This window comes from Gopherus flavomarginatus, chromosome 2, assembly GCF_025201925.1.
Source record: "Gopherus flavomarginatus isolate rGopFla2 chromosome 2, rGopFla2.mat.asm, whole genome shotgun sequence".
NCBI classification, from domain to species: Eukaryota; Metazoa; Chordata; order Testudines; family Testudinidae; genus Gopherus; species Gopherus flavomarginatus.
The window spans coordinates 98,366,372-98,386,661 of NC_066618.1; the positions used below are offsets into that span (position 1 = coordinate 98,366,372).

General features: G+C 41.5%; 1 protein-coding gene across 2 annotated transcripts in view; it reads right to left on the bottom strand.

Annotated features, from left to right (window-relative positions):
• LANCL2 (LanC like glutathione S-transferase 2) overlaps window positions 1-20,290 on the bottom strand; it is a 57,839-nt gene that overhangs the window by 13,227 nt on the left and 24,322 nt on the right. Inside the window, exons 2-7 of one of the 2 annotated variants that reach the window (XM_050937742.1) lie at window positions 15,997-16,114; window positions 12,618-12,825; window positions 10,163-10,310; window positions 7,483-7,629; window positions 2,766-2,948; window positions 331-1,910 (exon numbers count right to left, since the gene is read on the bottom strand). In XM_050937742.1, coding sequence (XP_050793699.1) covers window positions 1,452-1,910; window positions 2,766-2,948; window positions 7,483-7,629; window positions 10,163-10,310; window positions 12,618-12,825; window positions 15,997-16,114 — 1,263 coding nt within the window. In that variant the 3' untranslated portion in view covers window positions 331-1,451. Of the gene's footprint in view, window positions 1-330; window positions 1,911-2,765; window positions 2,949-7,482; window positions 7,630-10,162; window positions 10,311-12,617; window positions 12,826-15,996; window positions 16,115-20,290 lie in introns of those variants that run through there. The other variant, XM_050937743.1, reaches the window with a different exon arrangement.

Consider the following 20,290-nt stretch of genomic DNA (forward strand, 5'->3'; position numbering starts at 1 on the left):
CCCCAACCCTTCTGGTTGATGTCATGGTGACTTCTGGCCAAGGGCATTCCTCCCTGTTTCTACACTGAAATGGTGTCAAAGAAATGCTTTACATTTATATTACCCAGTATGGCATTTGCCTCTTTACCAGAAGCACAACAAAGAGCTGTATATTGCCTTGACTGTAGATCATTGTTCATACTGCAGTGGCTCTGTGAGGCACTAGCCCCATTGTGCTTGGGACCATACAAGTATTCCTCCCAGCCTGACCTTCAGCTGTGTTTCAAACACCAAGAACCCACTCTTGCAGACTTAACATAACTTCAGATGGAGTTTTGGGTGTGAGTAATGTAGTCCATCAGAAAAGCAGGGAATGAAACAGATGGTTTTCACTGAGACACCAGAGACCTGTAGTCTTAAGCAGCCAGTTTCTGCTCCTTCTCTATCTGGTCTCACTCAGATCAGCAGCAAGACAAAAAAGGGATGGTTGACACACTTAGAGATTTATAAAGCCTTGATCTATCAGTGGCTGTCATTAAGCAAGTGACTAGTACCATCAATATGAGTTGGGTTTTTGTTTTTTAATAGTTTCATGAGCTTTGTAAAATACGACCAACAAGGCAGAGAAAACATTTCACTATTTGAATAGCTTCTCTATTACCACACAAGGAAAGTCCAGTTACATGACTTAACTTGAAGGCTCGATGATTGGTTCTAGTTTCCAAGGAGCTACTTTCCATTACCCAAATCCCTCTTACTTTACAGCTTGGAGTACAATCTGTTGACTCTCTCTTCAATTACTTTTTATATTGCTCTTTAAAAAGGAGACTCAGAAGTAAAAAGAAGCTAATTATGTGACCTGAACATCTTAAAAGACAAGGGAGGGCCAAAGAAGTGTCTGCCAACCAAAAATGTTCCTGATCCTCTCAGCTCCTCAAGATATACAGCATTTTGTGCTGAGAAAACATCACATCAGGAAGGGAAAAATGCAGTGTCCAATCACCCTTCCTCTCAGGGCACTCCAGAGCACATGCTCCTGTGGCTTCGGTTGCATTCAGAAATACTTTAGGAGGTTTACAGTTCACATTTTAGGTAGCAGTGCACGTAATTATACAGATAACCATGAACACTTTTTATCAGCCCAGTCAGAGACCAAGCAGAGAACCTGCCAAGGCAGCTTGTCAAGAACAGGAATCAATTTGCATTAATTTAATTAAACTGCTTGCTTACTAATGTTCTGTGACTCAGAGCTCCAGAACCTGAAAACAACAGCAGAACCAGTGAGGATACATAGGAACAAAGAGACTAGGCTATTGCTAAATTACTGTGATAAGATACAAATTATATTTGTCAGGCTATATAATTTCATAAAAATATGCTAATGAGTGAATATAATGTAACTGGAATATGCTTCATGCAAAAGGTCTCTTGTAAGATATGATTACAAAGCTTATACTCTAAGTATAATCATCCTATTTGTATAAATGTACCACTCTTGTATCTGAAACTAGAAATATGAAATATAACTCTGAGGGCCTATTGTAATTATGCAAAGTGTGGGCCATTAATGGTGGTTTGGAATCTTGATGACTCCCATTAACCAGGACAATTGTCTGCAGATGGCTCTGTTTTACCTGTAAGTCTTTCTGTATATGGGTGTGCTGGCAAATGGGCAAGGAAGTCTTGCAGTGACATGAGATCATGTCACCTGAACCGGAATCCATCTTTAACCTGATGTTTTTCCATTGAGAAGGAGGGAGTGGGAACCCAGAGAGGGACAAAACTGATTCCTGCCTTATGCAAAAAACATATAAAGGGGTGGAAGAGAACAAAGGTGGAGCAATCATGAAGAATCTCCTAGCTACCACCTGAGCTGGAGTAAGAGCTGTACCAGGGGAAATAATTGTGCCCAGGCCTGGAAGGTGTCCAGTCTGAGAAAGAACAAACAAACAGACAAACAAAAAACCAACTTACTGAAGCATCTCTGAGGGTGAGATTATCTGTATTCAGTTTGATTAGACATAGATTGTGCATTTTATTTTATTTGCTTGGTGACTTACTTTGTTCTGTCTGTTACTAACTGGAACCACTTAAATCCTACTTTCTGTATTTAATAAAATCACTTTTTACTAATTAACTCCGAATATGTATTAATATCTGGGGGAGCAAACAACTGTGCATCTCTCTCTATCAGTGTAACAGAGGGAGAACAATTTATGAGTTTACCCTGCATAACCTTTACAGAGTAACACAGATTTATTTGGGTTTAGACCCCATTGGGAGTTGGGAATCTAAGTGTTAAAGACAAGCACGCTTCTGTTAGCTGCTTTCAGGTAAGCCTGCAGATTTAGGACAAATAATTCAGACCCTGGGTGTGTGTTGGAGCAGACAGGAGTGTCTGGTTCAGCAAGACAGGGTGCTGGAGTCCTGAGCTGGCAGGGAAGGCAGGGGCAGAAGTAGTCTTGGCACATCGGGTGGCAGCTCCCAAGAGGTTTTCTGTGACCCAACCCGTCACAGAATATACATTATTTTTGTCAGCTATCTGGGGTCTTTGTAATCTGACATCAACAGTAAGTGCTACATCTTAATAATACTACAATCCTTAAAGTAAAAGGTGGTTTAGAGATATTGATTTTTAAAATTAAAGACACCTTTAACATTCTGAATAAAGACTCAAAGATTACAGACCAAGATTTCAAAATTAGGAGCCTAAAGATCAAAACTTACTTCTGTAGACATACGGACACACGAGGATGTGTGCGCACATGTATAAGAGAAAGACTTACCTTATAAGCTTGCATTAGCATATGGATGACTCCCGGGGCACCATGGCACCAGTGGACTAGTCTATCTGTTTCATTGCTTAATGATGATGGATAGTTCCCAGATCTGAATTTTTTATGACGTACATAGTCAATGCTCGGTTTCACCAGCTCTGTCAGGGTCTCCTGATCCACATCTGAAACTGGCTAAAAACAAAATAATCACACATTAAAATGTAGTTCTTCACTCTGTCCATTCGATTTTGCATACACAAACACTCATACGTAGAAAATTCCATGTACAAATCTCAAAGCTCTTTATAAGCATTTCATTAATTTACCCTCACAATACCCTTATGAAAAGCAGTATTATCTCCTTTCTACAGATGGAAAAATTGAGGCACATTGAGTGACTTACATTAAGGGGACCCAGGATGACTGTGACAGAACTAGAATAGAACACAAGTTTCCAGACTCCTAGACCTCTATCAATGCCTTAACATCGAAAAAGAGCACTTAAGAAGGAAGGCAGTTTGGTTATTTGTCTTCAAGTGTGTGTTATAAAAGATATATAAGCCCAGTGGGTTCTAAAACAATGGCCTAACTGTGTGAAATACAAACCTGGCACGTTTCTCCGAGGTGAGGTGTCCCTCATAAGGCAGCTATCAGAGTACTGTTGTGGCCAATGACCCATCTTTCTAAATGTTTATGAACATAAAGTATTTTCATCATAAATAAAGCTTCCTAAACCTATGGACAGCTGAAGAAAGTAAACAAACTGAGTGGCAGGATCTAATACAATCAGCCCAACAGTTGGTTGGGAAGAATCACATCCAGAAAACAGACATCAAGGACCAGATTTTCAATATTTATTTAGGTGCCTAGTGTTGCAGAGAAGTACTTTTGAAAATCCTAGTAGGTGCATTTGTGAGTCTTTAGGCACCTAAATATCTTTGAAAAATCTGACCCAAAGAATGCTGTTCTTCCCCTAGATACTCCCCATGACTTCGCATTAATGTTAATAGGATTTACATTCTTGCCATAGAGGAGAACATGCCCACTTCTAAGTGAAGTGCTGATACCAGTACCTTTATATTTAATTAGTAAGTACACGGTGGGGTTTGCAGGTGTTCCTAATTAACATCCATCTCCCCTCCTGCCTACTTTATGGGATTTTTCACAATAAGGCTCTGTTCTTTTCAAAGCCTACATGATCTCTGAAATTCTTGAAAGCCTTGGGAGTAGCAGAGACCCAGTAATTGAGTCTGTGACAGGGAACACATCCTTCTTTTTAAATTATTGCCCACTGTGCTCAATTTTATTACAGTGCTTCTGCAGATCTACATTTAATAGGACAGCACCCCGCTGCAATCACACTCCTAGAGCCAAAGGAGAAGACTTTAAGCATCTACAGCTTTCAAATATGTTCACCTGGAAACTGCAATATCTATTTACTTTGTTTTTTTCTTATGTCAGACGAGGAATGTTTACTTTGCTGGCCTAGTTAGTTATAAGTACCTAAGTCAGCTACTGTGCTATCAGTGGGGGACAATATTGTTTCACCATTAATCACAGGTACTTACATAAATCCATCAGCTCTCCATAGAAGCACAGAAATGTAGAATTGGAAGGGACCTTGAGAGGTTATCTAATCCATCCCCCTGCACTAAGGCAGGATTAAATATCTCTAGACCAGCAGATCTCAATTCACGGCCTAATCAGCATACAGCTGTGGCCCATGTGATAGCCTCAGGGCTGTAACTATGGTTGGATGGGAGGGGCACCTGCCCAAGGCACAGAGCTGGTGAGGGTGCAAATTCATGCTCAGCGGTGTCAGCCCCCTGCCCCCAGCAGGATCAGACCCAGTAGCATCAGTAGCAGGAGACCAGAGTGCTCAGTGCCGCACCCACTCCACAGGATTGCAGGTCCAGTGACCCTGGCTGGAACAGGCGCACTAGGACCACAATGGTAAGTGGGCAGGGCAGCCTGAGCTACCTGCTGTGGAGTTAAGAGACAATGGGTATAGGGGTATGAGGGGGAAAGGTCAGGGGCTAGGGCTGCAGAAGGAGGTTGCAGCTGATGCTTAGGGAACTGGTGGCTAGGGGCAGTCCCTGGATGAGGGGCTAGATATTAAGGCACAGTCTCTAGGTGGGGAGCTAGGTGCATGGAAGGCAGTCCCTGGGTTTGGGGCTGGGTGCTGGAGAGGACAGTCCCTAGAGGGGCTGTTCTGCCCTGAACAGGGCACCCTGTCTCTGCAGGGCTGGCATGTGTGCCAGCATAGCGCTGGGGGGTCTAGATACTGGGGAGGCACTCCACACCATGCAGGGCTCCCCATCTTTACAGGCAGGTTCTACAGCTGCGCTTTCCAGGTACTCAGCCCAGCCATACCACCAGCAGCAGCACAGAAGTGAGGGGGGAAATACACATTACGGGATGGAAACAGCTGCAAACTGGGAAGTTGACCTCATGCTCCCAGTCACCCTGGCACAACTTGTTTCAGCCCCATCATGCATTGCCAAAGCTTCCCAAAACACAGTGCATTGGATGGTGAAGAGCTGCACACTGGGATACCTACTCATGGTGCACCGCACTCTGCATAGATACAGTGCGCTGACATAAGGAGACAAGCATGCACGCGCACAAGTGATGCGCTTACTGCGGCGGCTGTATGCCTACGTAAGTTGAGTTGATATAAGTTGCTAGTGTAGACATGGCCTTAGACACAAAGCCTCAAGTTGTGCACAGGGGGAGCGTAACCACTGGCCCATCTTTTGATTGTGCCAGCAGTGCCACCTCAGTGCAATTGTATCCTCATGCACAGATACACCTGCGGAGTGAGACTTTTTACACCTTTCTTTCCCTGCTTGTGCTCCCATTTAGGTCTGTGCAAAATCAAGTCCTTTAATTTAAGCTGACCTTTCTTTTAAAGTTAAGAGCCCGTGATAGGACACGTGTTTCTACAGAATGTTGTTTCACTCAGACCACAACAATGGCAGCAAGTCAGTAACTGGGAAAAATTACTATCCTTAGAACAGATACAGCATGACCTAAAAAAGAACGAGCAGAGCCCCCTATAGTAGACACAACCTATGCTGACAGGAGTTTCTCTGTTGGCATAGTAACACCACCTCACCAAGCAACATTTGCTATTCCAACTTAAGCACTCTTCCATTGGCACAGTTGTGTCTGTTCTGGGGGCTTCACTGGCATAGCAACGTTAGCTACAGGGCACTGTCTTTCCATGCCTCTGAATGACACAGCTATGCCAGCAGAACTTTGTAGTACAGACCTGGCCTGAAATCATAAGCTCTCTGGGAGAGGGACTGTCTTTTTATTCTGTTTTGTTCAGGACCAAGCAAAATGGGCCAGTACAAATAATAAATAGAGTAGTTATTAAAGACACAATCTTACTAATTAGCTAAGAACTGTCAGATGGAACGAAAGAGTTTATTTAATGATTAGAGGAGGGGACTTGGCCTTGAGATTCCTGGCTCATATCTGCTCTGGCTCACTGCTACTTAACACTTCTGTGCCTTGGTTCCTCCAGCTAGAAGTAGGTACAATAATACTTACTAACCTCACAGTGGTGTTGCAAGGAACTGTTTGTAAAGTTTTAGAGATCCTCAGATCACAGGCAGCAAGTAGAAAGTAGCATTATAATTAAAGAAATAAAAAACTCCTAAGTTCTTTGCCAAAAAGTTCTCTTAGTATTGGCAAAAACTCACATATCTTGTTCCTTCTGCAGGAGGTGACTCAACTCTGAGTGAGTCACAACATTTAATGGACAATGAAAAGGCATAAACCTAATAATGTACAAGTAAGTTTTGTGGTAATTGCCAAAAGCAGCAATCGTACAGAGGAAGAAATTACAATTCTGCCTAGATTTATGATCAGAGTAGTTGCCACTTACAACCAGCAGTATTTGACAGAATTATTTCTGTTAATTAACCATCTGAAACAGCAAAGAAAGAGGAAAGGGTTGGAAAGAATTGGTGATTTTCCTAAGGGAGGAGATGTTATCAAGATAAGCAGATAAGAAACTTGATATTACCTGAGGCAGAACAAAGACTGCCAGCACCTTTGGAAAATAGAGCAAGGGGGATAAATTAGACTTTGCAGCCAAACAGCCACAATGCTGTACAATGACATTTGCTGAAATTATTTCCAGTTCTCATCACTAATACGAAGATGAGGCATGTTCTGCTTGTCTTCAAATGTCAGCTTCGCCTTTGAGTGTCACTGTGGGACCTGGGAGGGATGGCATTTGAGGTGCAGGAAAAAGGGAAAGTACAGAGGACAGCAAGTTGGTTAAGGGCAATGGGAAGGGCAGTGTTGTGGGCAACAACCCAAGGGGGTGGGGAACATCAGAATAAACCAGGCTAGAAATCAACAGGATGAAGGTGCTTGAGACAATGTAGTTTTCTAGAGTTGGGAGATGGTGGAAAATGTACTCAAAGCGGTCGTTGGTGTAAGCGAGATCAGGAAAAGGGGAACGGAGGCATTTCTGACGGCAAGTTCAATGCTGTGAATAGGCAAAACAGGTGAGAGAAATTATAACTGAAGATTAAGAGCCAAGAGCTAATTTGGAAGAGTGAGGGTCAAGAGGGACCTTTAACATGCACAATAAAGCCCTCAATAAGATTCAGACTTTACTAAGTTTTAGGGACCATTATGTTAAGTGAATGAAACTAACTACTGTCTCATACAAAAGAACCTCACCTTGGAACACTAGTTTACCTACCTGCATTAGCATGTAATAGATCCCAGCCACACCGTGGGCTGCTCCAATGTACTGCTTCCTGTGCCATTGGTACAACAGAGGGCAGCGTTCAGTCTTGCGTTCCTCCTTTGAGAAGTTTTTACCCGACTCAATAATGGCATCTACCACCTAATGTTGAAAAACAACAACCACCACTTGCCATGAATATCACTTTCATTTATTCAGAGAGGACTACTTTACAAAGAATTGTAAGACACAACACTAGAGAGAATGTATCAAAGAATATGAGGCAATATACAAGTCTACCTCTGCACTACAAAATATCCTAAGACTTTTAAGTGTCAGAAAAACTACAATTTTTCTGTACAGAAAAAGCTTTAACCTTAATTTGCCCTCCCTCCCTTGTGCGTGTGTATTATAATACAGTCTTTAATTACCCAGTCACATACTATTTTTTCCAAAGGCTCCCTGCCTCATTTGATGCACAGGACAAACCTGCACTGAGATCAACAGGGTTGTGTAATGAAGGAGGCTGTTATGTGTAGGTCACCTGCCTCATTTGTTGCAGAAGTTGGAAGGTGTGTAGTGAATGAGGCAGGGGATGCAAAAACAGAAAGGATGGGCTCAAGGTTAAGACAGTTGAATGCAGTCCTGAAGAATTCCCTAACCCTTAACTAAGACAACCTTAATTCTGACATTTCCTAACTTTTGAGTACCTGACTTTGAAACCTTAGTGATGTTCTTTTAACATAGCTTTTGTGTGTGTAATTTCCTAGGCTTTTTTTGTTTAAATAAAACCGGGGGAGGGTGGAGAGGGGAGATTCGATCATACGGATACCCACATGTGTATTCATCAACAGGGTTGGAATCTTTAGAGCCAACACATAGACCTCTGCCACTTGAGCTAAGGGAGTAACTGATAGCAGCAGTAGGTGTAAGGGACAAGACTCTTTGCCAGTGGGTTTCAGACATTTCCTGACAACAAAGGAATGGAGAGACTCAAGAATACTCAGTTCCATTTCAGACTTTGGAGGGGTGTGTTCTGTAGTAGGCATAAACTTTTCTGGTAATTCCCCACCCCGACCCCAGCATGTCCCCTTCTGCTCAGTCCCCTCCAGCCAGCCCCACCCTGGCTCCTTATTCAGTCCCAGATTCTTCACCAGTGAGTCCCAGTTCCCCCAGCCTGTTTCCTTATCTGATCAGTCTCTCTTCCTCACTGTGGCCTCTAGTCCCCCCTGCCCGCTCCCATTGGGCTCTTCACCTAATCTCAGTGTCTCACTATCTCCACTCAGGTCATCACCAACTAGTCCTAGTGCTCCCCAAACCGCTCCCAGCTCCTCAGCACGTCTCCCCTTCACCCTCCCCTTCTTTCCCACTGGTTCTCAGTCCCAGCTCCTCCCTCAGTCTCAGTCTCTCCCACACATACTCCCCAAAGGTACAGCTTGGAAGAGTAATAAGCAACTGAAAACAGTCTTACAATGGGAAGTATCAAGCAATCTTAATAAGCAGTGCTTCCAGCCCCACTCCTATAATTAAGGTTTTGTTTAAAAGTATACAATTTTAAACGTTCAGTTATATGCTTAAGCACTGCTTTTGCTGTAGAAGAATTCACAAATTCTATATCCTCTTTCCTTTCATTGTATCTAGATTTACTACTGTTTACATGGATTACTAAAGAAACAAGTTAGAGTGACAAGTGAAGTCCTTCATGGCTAAGAGCTAAACAGAGAGGACCTGTTTCTGACCTCATGTTAATATAAGTTAGAAGTAACTTTACTGAAGTTATAAGAGGGTAAATAAAAGCAGAATCAGGTCCCAAGTGTTTCTTCTCACTAAACTACCCCATGAATTCTATTTTGGAGGCTAGAAGGAAGTTTACTTAATATTTTCTTTCCTATATTTGAAGTGAAGAAACAGATATGATTCCACCTCAAAGACACCGTAGTACCTGGCAATATAAAGTTTCCTACTGTAGTAGGATGAGGCCCTGAAACAAACTTTTGTGTTAGAGGCCCAGTCTGAGGCCTGAAGCCTGAACCAAAGTACTTCCAGGCATTGCTAAGCAAAAGCGGGGCTGTGAGCCAGAGGCGGGCCTCACTCACAGAAGTTGGTGAGAAGAGGATTGTTAGAAGCAGGTGCATTCACCTATAAGTGCTCATAAGAGGAACTTGTGCCAAGATGGCACCTGGACAGCCCGATACAAGGACAGTCCATAGACACAACAAGGAACAGGCAGGTGCATCTTAAAGACAGGGTCAAAAGGACAGCATGATTGATAGATCTGTTTGTCTGAAACAATATGATCAAAGGGGGAGACAGCACCCTAATGAGCCAAGAGGCTGTACCTCAATACGTCTGTAGTGATGAGTAAACTGTATAAGAGTAGGTCCCGGAGTGAGCATCTTTGTCTGGCCTAGGGGGTAGTGGAAAGTCCCACCACTGATTGAGCCGATCCATTGCCAGGGGGCACATATTCGTAGTATGTCTTGTAGAGTCTACAGAAAACTATTACTGTGCTTTGTTTGACAATAAACCTGGCTTGGGTTCCTTTGTACCTTACTAGAGTCTGTGGTCTTCCGGGGTTCTCTCCGGGTCTGCTGTGTCAGCTATCTGCGCAGAGCTGGGGCAGCACATGCACGCAGCCAACTGTTATCATGGAACAAGAGAGAGCACCACACTGGTAGCTACTGACAACACCTACCTCTTTGATAACAGACTGAGGTACAGTGTCTGGACCAATTTCTGTATTCAAATAGAGCAAAGCATATAGGTAACCTGCTCTGCCATAAAGCAGCTCATCTGGAAGTTCAGAGTCTGTGCTTATGACTGTTCTCTGGAGCTGCAAAAGCCTGGGTCAAAAAACAAAAAGAAAAGCAAAGCTGTACCTTCTCATTAGGACATACTAGAGTTCTCCTTCTGTGTACGGTATGTTACCCAATCCAACCAAGGGGCAATGAGAGCTTGCTAAAAATGTCTCTCACAGTTTGTTTTTGGCTCAGGGAATGTAATCAGAACAGACTTTCTCCTATGGCAGTTTCTGATTACTTAATGATAATGCTTTGTGCAATCATAGCATTTTTCATCTGCAAATCCCAAACTGAAGGTGGGGAAGTATTATATCGCCATTTCAGATGGGGAAACTGAGGCTCAGAACCATTAAGTGACCAGCCCAAGGTCACAACACAAGACAGTGGCAGGCTCAGAAACAGAACTCAAACTCTCCAGACTCTCAGCTTTGTGCTCAATCCACTAGCTTTCAGCTGCCCCTAAAATCATTTGCAGTTTATCGACCTGCTGCACTTTAAAAAAGCTTCATATACTATGAAAACTTTGCATTTCAACCACTGTTTTTCAGCAGTGCACCTCGACACTCTTGACAAAGAATAATTCACCTTACAACACCCATGGGAGGTAGGCAATTACTTGATGGCAAACAGACACAGAGTGCAACTTGTCAGAGGTCACATGGCAAATGAGTGGCAGAAGTCGGAATACAACCCAGGAGATTTCTCTGATTTGGGAATAAAATTTGCAGTTACCAGACAACCAGACCATCCTGGGCCTTTAACACTCTAAAATCCCAACTTCAACGTTACTGATGACAAAAATAATTTACAAAAGGATTGCTTAAAATTTCAAATAGCCACCAACTGATGGGCCAAAATGTGAAATTCTAATAAAAAAGAAGAAGTCTGTGGGAATTTTGCCTGAATAAGAATCTCAGGATTTGGCCCATCATTTGGAAGTAAAAAAAAAAATAAAAAAATGTAGCATCGAATGCTTGACAAGGACTTGCTATTTTACTAAAGTGCTTTGTTTGACTTTAGGGATTTTTTATGGGGTCAGATTGACAGCCCCAGGGAGTGAAACCCTCAATCCACCCACAAAGTAGGCACAGCATGGGAAGGCAGCCGCAGCACAACATGCCTCAATCCTGAAATGGGAGAGGGAGGATCAGTTTCTGTGCCAGCTCAATCCTGTCTTCTCTGTAGAATTGCCCAGAAGGTGCCAGCTAGTTGAAACTGTGTGTGTGTGCGTGTGTGTATGTGTGTTTAATTTGAATATGACCATCTGTCCCTGGATTTAAACCGAAACCTCAATTCACATAGCCAACAACCAACCACCTTTGATAACTATAGCTCGTGCTGGATCTGAACCAGTGATCTGAAAGGCTCTTGCTTTGGTCTCTCTACTAACAATCAATTTTTTTTTTAAAAGGCTTTAAACCTTAACACCCTTTGATACATTAATGATATCTCAGATTTAAAACTCATATTAAACTTTTCTTTTTTAAAATTGCAAATATTAAATTTGAGCATAAAACGGTCTTCATATCACAGCACTGCGTGACCAGCTACAAGGAAAAAACTGAAGAGGAAAGGAACAAAAAAAATCACAAATAGTTGCACTATTCATACTATACCAATCACTTGGGTATCTGAGTGTACATATACACACACTCTTAAAAAAAGGGAACAGACCACCTAAAACTAATTACATTTTAATGTTTTCTCCTGAAGATAATTTTCAAGCAAAGGCTAATCAGAAAATCTACTGCTCTTAATCTTATTTCACAGAGACTTTATTTTCATGCTTTGTGAAAACAATGTTACTACAATTGCATCCAGAAGGGTATCTGACAATAAGATTTACTCTAACATAAGAGCAGTCTGTTTTAAAAAACAAACAAATGGATATTCATATCAAAGTGGCTGCAGAGGTTAATCTCACTGGGATCCTGGATTAGAAACAGACTGATTAAACTTCTAAATATAAAAACTGTACTGGAAATACGAAAGTGGAGCCAGTCCTTAAGAGTTAATCTGCAAATTCTAGCACACTAAGGTATACAGGCAGAATGCTAACAGGTGCAGTTGTGGTGCCAAATAGAAACTGCACAGCACACAGCTTCTTATAATCCCCAGTGGTATATCAAGGATTGGAAAGCCTCCAAAAAGGCTCTGGATCAAAATTTCCCAGTACATAGGTATAAAAGACAGATTCTGTTTGGTGGAAAGCAAGAGCACTTTTCCCAAGCCAGCACTATTGAAATATGAAACCTCTGGCAATCACTTATTAAAATACTGGCCTTTGATCATATATAAAAGGGATCCTGAGTAAATGTACAGTCTTTTCCACTATCACCAGACACTTACTTTGTGATGCACTCCTTAGACTCACTGTCAATCTTTAGTTTGTGGTACACTACTGCCCCTACTGCCAGGGGTCCAGCATCACCACAGAGAAAAGTAACCCTTCGTCCAGTCAGATTACGAAGAATTCTCTTCACATAATCCAGGGATCGCTGCAAGTACTTCTGGTCTCTTGTGACGCGGTATAGTTGTAGGTATAAAAGGGCTATGCCTAGAACAACCATGGACAAACAAAAACAGAACAAGAAGATATATCCTTTTCTTTCCACTTAAATGGCATTTTTCAATTACCTCTTTCTCCTTCCCTCTGAATCAGTGCCCCCAGAATGTTAGAAGATACCTGTGCTGTTAACAAGATGTAAAATCAAGGCTCTGACCACTAGTATCTGTTACAGATCCCAGGAAAAGAGCAAAAGGCATCAAGCCCAGTGTCCTGATTATGTTTCAATTTGGATAACTACAATGGCCTAATTTTATTTATTTAGTCTTTTAAAAGACTAGAACTCAATTAGAGTCACCCAATAGTGAATAATCAGCACTTTAGAAGAATTTAGGCTCAATATGCCTGTGTATACACAAATACAGTACACACATTATATAATAAAATGAATCCTTCACTGCATGTGTAATTTGTTTTAAAGAGAGCACTCTGATGCACTCTTTGGCTGTTATGAAATGTCAAGTGTTCAGGCTGTCAATGCTGTATAAGACTTACATATATTCCAGTCAGACAACTTAAAAGAACTATCATTAAGGTGCTTTAAATGTAACTACAGCTTTTTCATCCTCCTACAAAGAAGTCTTCTACTGTAATAGCAACATGAAAGATGTCGGACTGCACTGCTGTTTGAACTTAGAAAAAAAAAACACATTTATATAAGCTAAAAAAATATGACCACGGGTGAAATTCAGTGGAAGGCCCACTTAAACCCCATACAGAGACTGCACTGGGAGATCAGTGGTGGAAGGCTGTACAAAGATGCCTGCACATCCCCTGTCCACCATAGAAAGCTTCTCCTTAACATCCCTGAATAGCTGGCACAGAAGACCACAATGAGGGTGGGCTTCAGAGCCACACTTACGCTGGTTCAGTGGCCCCAGTACCTCTATGCAGTTGGTGCAGAGGGCCTGTGGCTACTATCCCAGCCCATGGGCTAGAATAGTAGCATCGGGCGTGGGGGGGGCACTTCACTGCAGCCCAGTGTTGTAGGGACTGATTGGATTTTTACAATCACTCTTCTCTTCACACACAGAGCCCAAATACTTGGGCTTTATGAAGAGGGAGTGGATTTTAAATCACAGGGCCCAGTTCTGCAAACCCTTACTTGTTTACTAGCCCTTACAATGGATTCACTGAGATAACCTGAATAATTAAGTACAACTCACCGGAACAAGGGAGTGCAGGATCTGGCCCTAATACATTGCCAATTCTTACATGAGTTTCATGTTGATTGCATCTCTTTGTTATTATGCACCAACAACACACCCTATACATCACAAGATTTTAAACAAGCTTTTATGAAGTATATTCCCAGGTGCATTACTGTTTACCATTTATGCTATTTGTTACTCTTGGCACTTGTCACAGCTTGAGCAGAGAAACCAGAATGGTCATTTTCAGTGTTGGTGTCACTTTCTGATTTTCATACACTGGCACAATGGTGAAAATGGATAAGTTTGGGAAAAATCCTTTTCACTGTAGTATTTAAAAACAAAGTCATGGGAAACATTCCTTCTCAGATTAGATTTTGTAAAAGCTTTAAAAATAAATAAAATCTACATTTTGGGTTACCGCAGTTGACAGGCCCCTTCAGAATGGCAAAAATACCTTCCATTACATTGCATTACCTAACTATCTTGTCGTTCCAGCTAATGAGGAGTTTGTTTCTTTTATTCTATGACTCATTTCATTACACTTGAGTTGTTTAGTCATAACACTTCTCTCGTCAATCACTGAATGTCAGAACACTGCTCTGCTGGATTTCTTTTAAAACGTCATTGTGAAAATTGCCTGCTTTCACTCAAGCAACACAAAATTACTCCCATTTTTAGACTTTAAAGTAAACTCATACAAGCTGCCGGTTGTCTATAACTTCTCTACACATGCACCCACAGCACCATCTGTACAGAACATTCAGCTTCCCTCCTAGGGCCATTGGGAAGAAAGAAAAGTGAAATGCTGCACCTCCATGTCCAGAATTAAATCTGAATGTGGTCAAATCCTCTTTCAAAATCCTCTTTTCCCAATCCAACCTTTCATGTACCCACATGACATGAAGGTAACAGAATGACTCCTCACAGGAAAAACGGCAAACATGCTGTACTACAAGCATTACTGTCCGCAGATTGACCTGGGCAGGGCACAAAGAGTGATCCCACTGTAGAAAGAGCATAGCACTTATGGGTATGTCTACACAGCATTTTGGCATGACCCTCCCAGCTGTGATCGATGGACTTGGACTAGCAAGACTTGTGCTAGTGCTCTAAAACTAGTTGTGCAGACAACTCGTTGAAGTTGCAGCTCAGGCTGGAGCTGGGGCTCTGAAGTCTAGGGCGGGGTTGTGAATTCAGAGCCTGAGCTCCAGCCTGAGCCGCAACTTCAAAGCTGTCTACATGGCAATTTTTAGAGCAATAGCGCGAGCCCTGCTCCCACTCACTCCAAAACACCACGCACACATACCCAAGGAGGCCAAGACGGAGAAGTCTTCTGGCAACTAGAAGAGCTATACCCAGGTTAATTAGAACAATCAACCCTGATGACGGCATTCTTTGCCATGAGGATCAGGCTGGTTAATTCACATTTGGTCCTTGCACTTGCATAGCACTTTTCATTTTCAAAGCAACTTCACAACATTCACTTATCCATCTCTGTGACACTCATGCAGTGACTTGTCCAGCTCCACACAGAAAAGTGTGGAAGTCAGAGCAAGAATTCCAGAGTCCTGGGTGCAAGAACATGCCGTTCTCACCCTCCTGGTTTTAGAGTTGTTTTGCCATCAGCCGAGTCATGAAACACAATTCAACTTAGTGGACCAAGGTGAAAACATTCTGTGTCAGTAGAACATCTTTAAAACAAAAAAATGCTAACTCATCTTCGAAGATACACTCTGTTTGCACAGTCAGACTCTTCAAGTACAGAAACCAATTCTCTCTCTTAGGGCCAGATCCAATGACATTCAATGGGCATCCTTCCGCTAACATGGACAGGCAAGGGACCCAGACCCTGCTAGATTATGGCTTGCACAGACTTACCATAAGATTATGATGCAATTGCCATTTCTCTCAGAACACAAAACCCTCACACCAGAGTGGAAACCATCAGGGGCCCCAATAACTCACTCAGTTAACTGAAAGCGTTCTATTCAGATCTCAGACTTCTCACCTGTCCAGCCAGTATATGCAGAGCAGTCGTGTGGGTCTGCTGTCTTTAGTCCTTCTTCCATTTGCTGCAGCAGGTCTCTGATTTTACTCTGGATCCGTCTTGTGAACTGAGAACTGATCTGAAATCAGGACAGAGAAATTTAAGGAGAGGGGAGTGAAAAAAATTCAAACTGACTTGGAAAAACCAAGCCCGAATTTTTCTAATGTTTTAGCCAGTTAGACTGTACACAGCACATAACCAGTGGGTAGCTGGTCCTTAGTGTCCTCATGCAGTTTATAGGCCTTAGCCTAAGAGGGAAAACATTTTTATCTAGTCACGCTTGCATATGAATATTAAAATAAAGCTCTTTTAGCAGCCCTTCATGTAAACTTAAAGAATTATATGGATGCCGTGGTAGTAATAGTATTAGTTTTTTAATAATAACTCTATGAACTTACATACTGCCTTTCATCTAAGGCCAGGTCTATAAACTTAGATCAGTATAACTACATCGCTCTGGGGTGTGAAAAAGCCACATCCTTAAGCAACACTTTATATCAACCTAACCCCTGGTGTAGACAGCACTATGTCGACTGGAGGGCTTCTCCCATCAATATAGGTATTGCCTTTCGCAGAGGTAGATTAACTATGCCCAAAGGAGAAGCTCTGCTGTTGGCGTAATAGCACCTTCACTGAAGAGGTGCAACTATGCCCCTACAATGTTTTAAGTGTAGACCCGCCCTGAGGATCTTAAAGCACTAAACAAACCTAACACTACTTCTGTGAGGTAGGTAAAAAGTATATTCAGTTTAAAAGTGGATAAATAAAAGCAAACAGAGGTTAAGAGAATTGCCCCCCAGCACCCGAGAAGCCAGAGTGAACTCAAACATGAACAGAACCCAGAATCCCTGATTACCAGGTCCCTGCTCTAATCATTCGGTAATACTGCCTTCATGGATTGAACTAGCGTGCCAGAAATGGCTGACTGGGAAAAATAAAGGTGCATAATGGAAGAGATGAGAGTGGAGGCTTCAGTTAAATGATCTATTTTAATGAAATGCTCAAATAGCTCTGAAATTGTCCCCATTCCTATTCCTGTTAATAATAAAACACACACAACGATAATTAAAAAAAAAAACCACAACCCTCCTCTCCTGGTCTAAAATCCTGATTATTCCATAAAAGATAAATCTGTAGGAGATGCAATTCATGTTTCTCTTCACTCTTACCCTCACAAAATTTGATTTTCTCTCTCATGTATGTGGGGTGTTGTTAAAAGCAACTTCAATAAAATATGAAAAGGCTGAAACAAACTAATAAAAGCAAAGAAGTTGTGTGAAAGCAGCCATGACAACTCAGCTAACACTAGCATGGCTAAGTGCAAGATCAATAGATAGGATTTTCAGTTTCTGGAGTTTATTTTTAGGCAGACTGCAAATCATTAAATGTAATACAACTGCTCGGGTGAGTACAGCTACTCATGTATTCGCAGAACTAAATCTTGTGTGCACAATGCATGCAGAGTGGTAGTTTTCCTGTAAGCGGTATAGACTTCTGTAGGAATCACTGTGTAATATGTTCATTACAATTGCTTTATCATAACATTTCAGGAACTTAGTCCACGTATTGGTTGTATTTTTGATTAGGGAAGCTACATACAGATGTGATGCAGTATAATCTGGGATCTTGCATTGTCACCACCATTCACTCTGTCACTAATGGTACAGTATATGAGAAGACACACTACGGAGTACAGCCACAGTTCATGAAATAATCAATTATCTATAATGTACTGCCCTATTGACCTCCACGGGGACTACTTCTGTAAGTAAAGTTATTCATAGTTTCCACATTCAAAAGGTGAATACTAAGCATCCTATAAAAATGGACTTTTATAATACAATTTTTTGGTGATTTTTTCCCCCATCGAAACATTAATACCCCCCACACAAATGTTACAAATAGTACATAGGTGGGGATCTTTAAATAATGTAAAATACAATTATCCATTCTGGAGGGAGGGGAAAGAAATTGGTAATCCTTCCAATTTTTGATTATGGACAATTTATTTCACTGACAAGTTTTTATTATGTTCTTAGCAGATAATCTGGTAGATCAGTACTTGACTGCAATGGTTCAGATAGTACATCACTCAAAAACACTTGAGAAGGGCTTTCCTTTGAACTTCCCTAGAAAGAACAAAATATCTAGCATAGTATGGTAGATTAGTTTCTTCACTTCAGACTATCCTAGCAAATTGGCAGAGAACTCTAAGAACAGGAGAGCTAGTACAGCTTTCACAGTTGCTAAAACCAGTAGACAAACACACGTTAGTAGCCTCCAGTATCTAGAATAGATACACAACTAATTCAGCGAGTTGTTAGCTCAGCTGGTTGTTTGTTAAAATGTTTAACCTTTTTAACAATTCTCAGCCTCCGTATTGTACAGTTTTTTTCACTGGCAACTGAAATAAAACAGATAGTTGGAGGCTGTTAATATTAACATGTCCACCTGATGCCATTTGCGATTTTCCATTGCAACAGGAGATTAGTTCATTAAGACAACAGGTTTCTGCTCAACTATAATACATGAAAAATGAGGGAGGCTTCAGTAAAATTAGTAAAACAGAGCCTTGTGTGCAATCATGAAGTTAAGTACTCCAAAAACACTACACTTAGTACAGCTGTTCACACTGATCTGTATGTTTAGTTGATTTCAAGCATCCATTTTACAGATACAGAACAGATGACTTATGTATGACAGTTTATAGTTTATGCATTTTTTCTTTTCTAGAGAACCCCAGTAATTTATTAGACATTCAGATGTACACCTCCAGGGTGAGGGTTCAAATCCACCAGCCCAAGCTGGTAGTCACCCAAAGCTATTTGCAACTGACAGCTGTTCAATGATCTAGGTTTGGTGGTCACAGCCATTTCCCATTAGACAACAGTAGTGTAGTCCCAACACGAAGGGTGGGCAAGGATTAAAACCAACATTTTCACCATGATATATGGAGACTAAACTGTTCTCTCTCCCCTCAAGGTGGTTACTCCAAGGACCAATGCATACTGGAGGAAGAGTGAGGAAAGGTGGTACTGATACAATGCACTATAACTCTTCTGTGGAATAAACAGAGTGGAATGGAGGACTTCGGTCTCCAAGGCTATTAATCTACCGAATGTTAAATGGACATTAAATAAATAAAAATAAGAGCATTTAAATGGTCTTTAAATTACTGAGAACATTCCAGAGACGAGGTGGTGTGAGGTAATATCTTTTATTGGTCCAACTTCTGTTGATGAAAAAGACAAGCTTTCAAGCTACACAGAGCTCCTTGTCTCTCTAATTCCTGGAACAAAATAACCAACAAAAATGAGAATATTCCAGTCATATTACCAAATCAGGCTGTCCTGCATGGCAGGTCCCTCCAACGGAGGTCAAGTTTTTTAGAGGAAGGAGTAGGAAGTCCGGACACCTGGGTTCTGTTCTGGACCCTCTCACCTAGGTAAATAATTCAACCTCTTTATGCCTGAGTTTTCCCTGCTCTAAAATGAGGATAATACCCAGCACGCACCTTGATAAAACGCTTTGAGAAGTGAAGAGGAAAGGCACTATGGGATTTACTCTGATTTCACTTAAACTAGGTTTACACCAGTGTAACACTATTGACCCCCATGGAGCTACTCCAAATTTACACCAGCCTAAGTGAGAACAGAATATCAGTTGCTAGTACTATTCAAAGCCCTGCCCAAATACTTATTACATCTGGGGGGTGGCGGGGGGGTGCTCTGAAGGTTTAACAACTGAGCAGGTACATTATTTGTCTGATAATATTTTACCTTATGTTTTAGGAACACATTTGTTAAAGAATTCCACTCCTTCAATCCCTGATCATTTATTTTGATGCATGTCACTGAATTTAAAACTGGCCTGATTTTCTGCAGAAAATTATTTTAAATTTGTTTAGAAACAATCTTGCTTAAAAATCTATTCTCTGTTTTAAAGACCCACCCAAGGTGAAGAAACACCCAGAAGCTCCACTCCTGCAAGCTGATCCATGCAGTCTAGCCCTGTGGCCGCATTAAGCCCATTCACTTTTGCACTGATCAGGTTAATGAAAGATACTGGGATGGGCAAGTGTGGGGAAAGATGGATTTTATATACATTTAATTTATAGAATGTGAAAAAAACAGATTCTCATGGCAGCTTTACAGCTGAGAATAACATGTACTATTTTGTATACAGCATGAGCAACATATTCATTTTTATGACAATTATTCCAGCTGGTGTTCATCTTTTCATGCTGGCTTCCTAC